The 11127-nt window shown below is 26.6% G+C and overlaps 1 protein-coding gene across 1 annotated transcript; it reads right to left on the reverse strand.

Moving 5' to 3' along the window:
• Positions 1-4130: 4130 nt before the first annotated feature.
• On the reverse strand, positions 4131-10088 carry LOC113558899. Its single transcript, XM_026964478.2, has 2 exons — positions 9932-10088; positions 4131-7940 (listed from the first exon to the last, which is right to left on the reverse strand). The coding sequence occupies exon 2, from the start codon at positions 7780-7782 to the stop codon at positions 4348-4350; it is 3435 nt and encodes a 1144-aa protein (XP_026820279.1). The 5' UTR covers positions 7783-7940; positions 9932-10088; the 3' UTR covers positions 4131-4347.
• Between the last annotated feature and the right edge of the window lie 1039 nt (positions 10089-11127).

Here is an 11127-nt window from a genome sequence, read left to right on the forward strand (position 1 = left end):
TTTATAATTAAGCATACCTACAATGAGCTTATTTTATAATTAAATATTATTTATGTATTTACCAATATTCTCTCTACATGGCATTAAATTAATGTATTTTGTATATTTTTTCTTATAATTTATTGAAGTTTAAATTTTAAATAGAATAATTTAAAAAAAAAGTATATACATGAAAACCAGTGAGGACTGAGGAATACCTATTACTTATTTACTATAAATAAAAACAGGAGATTTTTGTCTTTTATTAAAAACAAAATAATTTAATTATTTTAAAACGTAGATATTACCAAAAAAAAAACCTCTGCAATTTACCTGTTTCACATATTTTATCCACTATATATTTTTACTATTATATCTACCAAGGATTGTACACAGAAATTTAACACTGGTTTCCAGACAAATGTACAAATTTCTTTTTATTAATTATTTTTAATGTTTAATTGATTTAATTTTAGTAACGAATAAAGCATCATATTATTGGAAAAAAAAAGGTGAGCAAGTGGATATCGCTCTGCTGTATAGGTAGTAGATATGGAGATGAGTAGGTTACTATAATAGATGTGTTAAATTTGAATGCAATGACAGGTATCTTTGTATACAAAAAAAGATTCTGAACGGAGATAATTTGTTAGTCTAGGATAATTAGTAGGATATATTATATTATTACCTAAATTTAAGTTGTAATAAATCGTTATTTTACTCGATTTCGTAAAAAAATAAATTTTATACACAAATTTTTTTTCTATATTAACGCTGGAGTTTTTTTTACAGTTATTTGAAGAAAAAGTTATGAAGAATCTTGAGTTGGGGTTTTTAACCTTAGGTATAATTCACAACAATTTTATGAATTTTTAACTTCAAAATTCCTTACAAATATTCGCGATTTTAATATATTTCGTAAACATTTGAACTTTTAATGCTTATAAAAAAAAATTGTGACTAACGATTATGATTTTTTTTTTTTTACAACTATTAGAAAACTTATAATAAACCTTGTATTAAATTTTAAAAATTTTTTAGAAAGCCAATTTTTTTTATCGGCATTTCAAAAAAAAAAAAAAATTTCAATGGTCTATAAATATTTTGAAAATTTAATCGTAATTATATAACGCTAAAATAAACATTTGGTGAAAATTTCAAGTATGTATTTACAATGATTCATTTTTGAGTTACAGCAAAATCAAAAAAAGATTTTGTCAAAAACTGATTGTACGTAAAAAATTCCATTTTCCGTCACTTTTTTAAGGTTTTTCCTAACGTTTTTGAAAACTACTGGAAATATTTTACTTTTGACCCCCCCCCCCCAAAGTACTAACTTAGTGAATTTTCCTTTTTAAAGAGGGGCTGAAGTCAAAAATCAAAGCATTATTTCTACTACAAATCGTGATGACAGACACAAAAAAAAAAAGCAGACATCATTGTAAAATCAATACATTCATCATTTTGTTTAGAATCTCGAACTATATTTTTAATTATTTTATAATATGATGTTCAAAAAAGAATAAAAAATTATTTATTTAGATCGTTGCCAGTGGCGTCAGTGTTGGGGGTGGGGGGTCAGAGGGGGGAATTGACCCCTCAGATATAATCCAAAGTGACAAAAGTATACTATTGCTCCCCACATACTACATTAAAATTAAAGGGTATTCAATCATAAATTACGTAATACCTATAATTTATACATTTACTTATTCAAAATTGGTCTCATTTTCCTGAATGTGCGTAATAATATTATTATTTCTTTTATATTTAATTTATTATATTTATATTATACTATAATTATATCAATACATTCATATAATTGAATAATTTGTATATTATTATATACTACCTATATCGACATTAAAAGAATAAAATATCAAGAAAGGATTTCTGTTATTAATCATAAATATATATATATATATATATATATTATAATTGTTATTAGGTTTTTATGTTTTGCCCCTCATGAAAAATAGTTCCTGCGCCACTGATCGTCGTCAACAGATATTAAATTAGGTAGGTATCTAATTTAAATAGGTAAATAGGTATTTAATATTGAAAATTTAAAAATCTTTCCAAAAAAAAGTTACTTATAGCAACAAAAATTACAAATAATTCATAAAATGTGTATAAAAAACAACACAAAATATTGAAATATTTATTAAATAATAATATAGAAAAAAATATATAATGGCCACAAGTCCTAGAAAATAATGTTAAAATATGCAAAGTGAAAGTTTCAAAGTTGAATTTGTTGATAGTACCTAATTCAAAATTTGTTTTACAACGAACAAAAAAATAATAATAATAATATTCATTTTCATACAAATTCACTGCCTTAGTCATTAAACATGAGTAATCTAGTATTATAGTCTTAAAAAAAACATGAATTAAACATTTTACATCATAATATTAAATACTCAGTTCAACTTCATAGTTTATAATATTATTTAAATTCAATAATTTGTATTGACAAGATAATCGAGAAAACAAAAGAATACAAATCTTACTAGAAACATTTGTCAAGTCAGCCACTGAAACACAGTAGCACAGTCTATGTGTATGTTTATGTCCAAGGCCTATGTATGTAAATCATTTATATAATCATTTATGACACACACAGATTCAGGATATTAATAAATATTTAAAATAAGCATACAGTCATTGCCACATTTTTCTAGGTACCAATAATTTAATTTGTATTTGAATTCAATCTTTCACAATAATTAATGCATTATTAATATACTATGTTGTACAACTTTTACAATTCAGACTCATAGTTACAAATACTAATAAAAATAAAAAAAAAAATCTGTTTAAAAATAGATATTTTTACAATTTATAAAATAAATAGTAAGTATAATGAACTTTTTATAAATGTTTTAACTTACCCATTTACTCCTAACATTTTTAATTTTGTTTTAAAATATAAATATTATAAAACATATTTTAAATGTTTTTAATATTCTAGTTATATAACAGAGATGGCAAACCAATGGCATGCTTTCCAAAGCGTGACATATTGGTAAAATTTTTTTTTTCATTTTTCAATCTTGCAATTATTAGTGGTGACCTTTCTTATAGGGAATATATTTTCACACATTCTTAAAATAGAAAATTACTTTAAAAAGTAGCTTCATAGCTACAATAATTATATTAATAAGCACAAGAATTAGGTTATTTTATACTTATAAATAAATAGAATGCTGACATGTTATACAGCCCAAAGGAGGGGAATTCATGTGGCATTACCCTTCTACAGGTATGCCATTACTTGCAGTTGCATTTATTGAAAAAAGAATTCTTTTTTCTCAACAATTATATCGATAAACAGTTGTGAAAAATTTATTTTTTACAACTGATAGTTTAAAATTAAACATCAAATGCTTAAAATTTAATACGACATTTAAAACTAACAAAGCAAACACTTGATATTTAAAATTTTGGTGATTTTTTTCAAACCTAATTAACCAAGAAAAATATATATACAGTAGGGTCTCGATAATCCTAACGAGATTGGGGAAAAGGGTCGTCTAGATTACCTATGACTACTTACATGGAGCCATTTTCATGTACTTTTTTCAACAAAATTCAAATCACTATAAAGTATAACACTCGACTAATAATTTTTATCCACGTATGGAATCCGACAACACACATGGGTGATATGCAGTATAATAATCTTTATGATTATTATTTTATTGGTCTACTTAAGTACAATAATGTAACAATGGCGACTGGTGATGTACACTCTAAGCCGTTCAGATTAGCCTATATTCGGATTATCGAGACCCTACTGCATATATTATTAAAACTGATTGCAAAATGTTGGCAGTAAAGGTTTACCATCTCTGTAACATAGTATACAAAAAGTCAACATAAAAAATACAGACAACTTCAATAACAGAAATACCAATGTATAAAATCATGTACAAAAATTATACAAGTAAAAAATTAAAAATTTGTAATAAGTCTTGTTAATTTATTAGTAACTATAAATAATTTAAATTATTAAACAATTGGTACTTTTTATATATTAGGCTACCCAACATTTAGGGTATAAATTAATAATAATTTACATTTCTAGTTGTAAAAAAACAACATTTTAATGTTGTGACTTAAATAAAAATAAAATTAACCTTAAATCTAAATTTTAACAAAAAACGCTTTTGTCAGTGTCAACTACAAAAATGATTTAAATTAAATACTCTATATTTATAAAAATACATGTAATAATACATACCTTGATAGTTAATACTATTTACTAACATGTATATACAAATATAGAAGAATATATTTCAGTTATGAAAAATTATCAATTAAAAATGGTTTAGGTCATTTTTGATTAATAAAATCTCAATATATTTAAAGTTGGTCTGAAAATATCATATTAAGTACATCCTTGATTGGGTCACCGTCGTAAAATATGATGAAGTCATTCTGTGCAATAGAACATTTTTCTAATGTACCTTCGATCCACATTTCGATTGGTTCATACCAACTAGCATTCAATAAACAGTATTCCAAATTGGCTTGTCTATACAATTGGAGCATTTGCAATATGTCTAAACACCAAGATCTACGGTTTGAAAGATTGCACATATTTTTCACATAGTCCATTAAATCATCAATATTATTAGGTGGCCATGATTCATATGGCAATAGGTGTGCAACATTTAATACATCTTCAAAATATTTTAGATTGAAATTTGAATATTCTTTTGAAAACTCATCTGGATTTTGAGTGTAATATGGAATGAAATCGGGTGCCAAGTCTGTTAATATTTTATTATTTCTACCTAATCGTAAAATATAAGCATCCAAGCATTGATTGTATTTTTTAATGATTGTATTTGGATTATCTTCGGATAATAAACTACGTACTTTTACGAAGAAATGTCGAGAAAAATTGAGTAAATTATAATATAATTTTTCTGTACGCACACCAGGGGTCAAGTCTACATAATGTTTGGAAAAGAATTCAATGGATTCCAGAATAGTCTTTGGACCTTCCCATATGTAAACAGAGTAATTATTTATGTACTCGTTTTCCTTGTACCCATCTAAAACATATTCGTAATGTTTAATACTATTTTTATCTGATTTAGAAGAAAATATCATGACTAAAGGAATAGCTATTGGAGTTGACTGCAAAATTAAATCTACGCGTTTAAACAATGTCTCAATGTCTTCTTTATCCGTATTTGTAAAAATAAGAGCTGCGTTCAAACCATTGTTTGTCCAGTTGAATTGCCCAATACAACTATGCACTGTTTTTATGAAATATGCATTATAATCAGTATAAATTGTCTGTACTTGATTGTTACTAGATCCTAATTTACCATAAATAATTGTTAGCACCTTTTTTTCTATACAATAGGGTTCTGGTGTATCTCCATAATTAACTGCCAATTTCCAAAATATCTTTTTTCTATTACATTCATCTTTCTTCATCTCTTTTACATTTTTAACGAATATATTAGCAATTTGAACACTAATATCATATTCTACAGAATTATTACTATTCAATGGATCAAATGGATTTTTAAATTTTCTCTCAGACTTAACATTTTGAACCGTATTTGATAATGTCTCTTTTGGTGTGCCGTGTACTTGCATAAATACTGACCATGGCATACTGCATACAGGATCAATTTCAATCTTTCTTCTTCTACGTAGAACTTTTCGTAGCCAAATAAAAAAATATTTTTTTGCTAAAACATACTGTTTATTTAACCATTCTTTTGGTTCTTCTTGAATTATTTCAACAACTTCATCGACAAAACTTAGAGACTTTGTTGATGATGGAGATGAAGATAATGATGAAATACACTCTGAATGAAACAAATCACTATGTGCAAACATCTCTTCAATATAAATAGACTTCTTATGATTAACATAATTCTGCCACTTACAAAAATATTTTTTGGTAAGATTAGTTTGATGTTCTAATAATACTCGTGTAACATCTGGTTTTTCATTTAAATTAATCTGAGGATGTGTTTGCTGGATAGGACTTATATTCATAGGACTTTGACATGGAGGTTTTATAAATACATCTTGAATAGTTGGTATTGGAAGACTTGTTATATTGTTTGTTCCAAGTGAACTTGTTGATAGATTTGATTGGTTTGAGGTTAAAATATCTTGGAAAGTAGGTAATTTTGGAGGCAGATTCCATTCAAAATTGACAAATGGTTTTTGAACTTGTGTAGGTGGTAATGAAAACTTAGGTAAATTAAAAGTAAATGTAGGTATTTCTAAAACTGGAGTTTGTATTGGAGTAGTAGAGAATACTTTTCTGTTTGTATCGTCATCACTTGAATTTGATGGAGAAAAAGTGTCTACTACCATCTCAGAATCTGATACTTCAGTGCTCAGATCTTTGTTTACTTCATTAATAGTATGATCATAAAAACGATCATTGTCGTCAAAGCTTGAATGAACTGGGTCTATTATGACATCAGGCATGTTTTCTACTCTAGATATTAAAAATGTTAAATCTTGTCTTTTCTCAGAAATTATGAATTCTTGTTTTTGTCTTCTAAGCTCAGGGGCACGAATGGCTATATTACGAGAAAGGTCTACATGCGTTTCATTAAACTGTAATTGTATATCAGAAAAAAACTCTTGTGCTAATTGTTTATCATCAAAACATAATTTTTCCATAAAATGTTCCATTTCAAGCTTATAAACTCTTTTCACGGTAGTATATGACATATTCATCATTTTTATATTATTATATCTAATACTTGGAATAACTCTCTGTAATATACAACAATTCATATAAGTCGTACTTCTTAGTAAATTGAAGAACGTCTTACAATCACTTGATTGTAAATAAGTGTTATTAGCCTTAATACAAAATCTCACTTGAGGTGTTTGTTTTATATGAATTGGTAATAAATCATATGCTATATGAAATTGTGGGTTTCCTAAATGCATGAGCAACTCATATGACACAAACTCTGGTTCATTTGGACATGGTTGCTCTGAATCTCTATACATAGGCATTAACATTTGAATACAATTGTTTAGGTTTTCTGTGTTTAACTTTATATCAAAGCCTGTATAACCAAGCATTAAATCATAACAGGCAATATGAAAACGGCCAATTTGTTCTAATATTGTCACAACTTCAGAGTTCTGTAAATTTTGTTGAACAATATCTTTCCGTATTGCACGTAAACGATCCCAACAAAAGTCATACCAACTAGCCAAATCTTGTTCAATATTAGATTCAATTGGGTATATTATATTTTTAAGCATATAATGCATAGTTTTAATAAGTATAGGTGTCGGTCTCAATTCTTGAGATAACGGATTAGCTTGGTCAGCGGAACTTCTAGCATATTGTTTTACCATCATTTCAAAAACTGGTTCTAATTTTGTGTCAATCATTTTACATTCAAACGGTGAAACCATATTACCATGTATACGCAATAAACGTTCTTTTTCTGGGCACATATCTTGACAAGTACCAACCATTGGTTTGATTTCATCAACATTAACTTCTTTAATTGGTAATGTAGTAGATGCACGTAATATTTTATCTCTAATTTCCAATACCTGTAATTTTTTATAAACAGTTGTAGCTGGAATTCTTTCATAATTGTGTTCAGTGATTTCAGTATTTTCAAATTGATACTGAGTATCATTTTGGCCTTGCAAATATTGATCATCATTATGTTGATATAAACGTTGCGATTTAAAAGGTGGTTCGTCTTTGAATGCTCTATCTTCATCATAAGTAGTTCTCTTCATACGCGAATTAGTACCATTAAATTTACCATCACCCATTTTATTGTTGGGGCATTGAATTTTATTTAAAATGTTCTTGATGTATATATAATATATATATGATGTTTAAATATAAATTATGTTGGTATAATTCTGATCCGTTTTTGATCTGTTTGTTTTCATTTTTCATAGAATTACCATTACTTAAAATACCACAGCTGAAAGAAAAAGAAAATAGTTTAAAAAAATGCAATCATTTAAAGTATATCTAATTTTAACATAAGTAGGATTAAGAAGAAATATATTATGCTTATTTTTTTCCAAAATTTAAACTAAATGCTAGTTAACTTTTTAGGTTAGATTAATACTTTAGTTTGAATAAAATTTCTTAATAATAGACACTAATTTTTAAACTATGCACAATATAAATGTCATTTAATTTTTAATATAAAATGTTTTACGGTTTGACACATTTTTTTAATAATGTTAATCATATTGACACAAACAAATAAATTAATTGTTCATAGCAGGGATGGAAAATATTTTAGTATATCAATGTATACAACAATGTTTTTGATGAATATCTTTATATCTTTATCTTTATTTTTATACATCATTTTTAGTAGTTTCATGAAACTTTTTTAAGTGAAATACTGAGCGTCTGATTTATATTTTTACAAAATGTAAAGGCATTGTTATCAAATGTCATAAAGTATAAGATAAAGTGTTAACTAAAAGAAAGAGATTAAACCCTATTTATTAAAGATAATCTTAAGTCTGTGTAAAGCCCGACCCACAGAAAGTAGACCACACTCTATAACGGCTAATAAAACGAGTTTACCGCATACTACAGGATGGCAGTTTTATGTATCAAAAAGATTTACAAACTAAGTATTTTTTTTATTATCATTTTATTAGTTTTTTTTTTTTTTTTAATAATATTTTTAAAATATTTTCCATCTTTAGTTTTTGCGACCAACAATGATAATTAAGACTATTGGTCTATATCAGAATTATTATAAATTAAATTAAATTCATCTTAAAAATGTATATTCTTGCTTCTGAATAATAATTCAAAATTAGAATTGCTCCTAAGAGGAATTATCCTTTGATATAGTTATAGAACAATTGATTTTCATAAATTATTTTAACCTATAAAAAAAAAAAGTACAATGTATTACAAACAAAATTTATATTTGACATTTACCTATCCAATTTCATAATTAACAACAATTTTGTTGATCGTCTACAATAAGGAACATCAATAAATAGTAGGTATCTAGTACAATGGAAATGAGAAACATTGAGTCACAAAAGAGACCATTCAAATAGAACCTCATAATAGTAGTTAACCAGTTACTAGAATTCTAAGATGCTGTATTTTTTTAAGACAACAATGGATGTTTAAAGTTAAGTAAGGGTAAACATGTTATTATAATGAGAGAGTAGATTGAAGACTTTGAGTGGAATTTTTTATAGTGGATTTTTAAAATTTCATTTAGATTGTATTTTTATATCACTGTGAAGAGTAGTATTTGTTGTGTATCGTAGGACATATCTTAAAGTGATGGATCGCAAGACTTATATAGAACAAATATTGGTTGGTTTGGCAGTATTCATTATTATTATATTAATCTGATGATCGATTTGCAAATCAAAATTAAAATAATTATTATATATGTATTTTTGATTGGTGTAGTTTGACCAGATTTATCTTTTATTCAGTGTAATACCTATGTATTATAACAATAGACGATAGTTCTAATGGAGTTATGGGGTTTTTGGTTTGCGTGGAGGAAATTCGACTCTTTTTGAAGTAAGTTTATCCAACAACAGATTTTTTTGGTTGATTTTCCAGTTTTTTTCCAAACGATAAGAATTGAAAATCAAATTAATCAGTAAATCTATGAATAGCATAACCTTTATATTGACGCAAGTAAAACTGCCGACATACTGTGCGACAGGAGGATAGGTTAAAAAGAAACATATATAGCATTTAATAGCATCGTAACTCGGGTCTGAATGATTTTTTTTTTTAATATACTACCTATATATTATATTATTCCTAAAACAACAGTGTATACACAATCGTTATTCTGTGGAAAAACGTAAAAAAAAAATAATACATTTTCGAGCGACCTTATCCTATTTTACGTAAATTTGAAAACACGGTTGTTGATAAACAAACAATCGACACACGGCGACTTACCTTTTTCGTTTACGGTAGCGATCGTGTTGGGCCTGTCCGTGGATACAAATGTTAGGAAACTCGATTAAAACATTTAAAACAAACGTTTGTGAAAAGGACGGCAAAAGACTCTGAACCGCTGAATAACAATGGTCCGTAACGATGTCGGTGATTTTCTAGCTAGCCAGCCGGGTGAGAAGACCCGCTAAACTGATAACATTCGACGGCGCGTACCGACGTATTCGTAACCGGAGTATTGATAGGAAACGTTTTTCATGCACCGTTGCAAGTTGCGGGTTTACTAGCGTTTTGGCCGCCACCAAAATAATGCGTGTAGCCGTGTACGCAGTGTCGTATCTACACGGGCAAGCTATATAGAGAATAATAAATAATATACTAATGCCTGGTTGCATGAAACAGTTCCGTAAATTGTTGGACCGATAATATATTCTCATAGCAACACAATCTTATATTATATTTAAAGTTTGTCGTATATTTGACCACGATTATATTTTCCACGAATAAATGAAAGCTAAAAAAATATTTTACACAATAACTTAATTTAAAATAGATTTTCTTGGCCCGAGATATTAGTTTGATGATTTTATTTTATCTACATTATATAAAAGTATAGTTAGGTACCTAAATAAATTTAGTGTTTTTATTATAATTGATAAATATTATGATTATGTAGTTACTGAATATGATTAATCTAACCATGTACTGAACCTATAAATTTTAAAAGCATATTTTTAAATTTTCACTGCTATAATATTGCATAGGCAAATTTCGATCAATTTAAGTCCCCTAGCCTACGTACAAAAAAAAAAATAATACTTAAGAATTAGGATACGCAGATTTGAGATTAGGTATCTATTTCACTAATTGGCGATTTCTGTATATTTAATAATAGTAAGGTCATTTGAATTATTTTTGGGATTCTAAAATTTAAGTAGGACCATTTTTATAGTTGGACTATTGTTTTCAGCTTAGAAAAACAGTAAAAATTAAAAAAATATTAAATAAATTTTTGTGTGAATGAGGTTGAAATATTATGACAAAATATATTTAACATTTTAATAATTTGAAAAATTTGAAAAATAGAGTTGGAAGTATGCTAGATGTTAAAAAATGTAAAAAACCTTTAGTACATTGAATTGACAATATTATTATAGAGATGAAATAAAAATTTATAACACAAAGATATAATATTTAAT

Source organism: Rhopalosiphum maidis, chromosome 3 (genome assembly GCF_003676215.2).
Source record: "Rhopalosiphum maidis isolate BTI-1 chromosome 3, ASM367621v3, whole genome shotgun sequence".
In the NCBI taxonomy this organism is placed as follows: Eukaryota; Metazoa; Arthropoda; class Insecta; order Hemiptera; family Aphididae; genus Rhopalosiphum; species Rhopalosiphum maidis.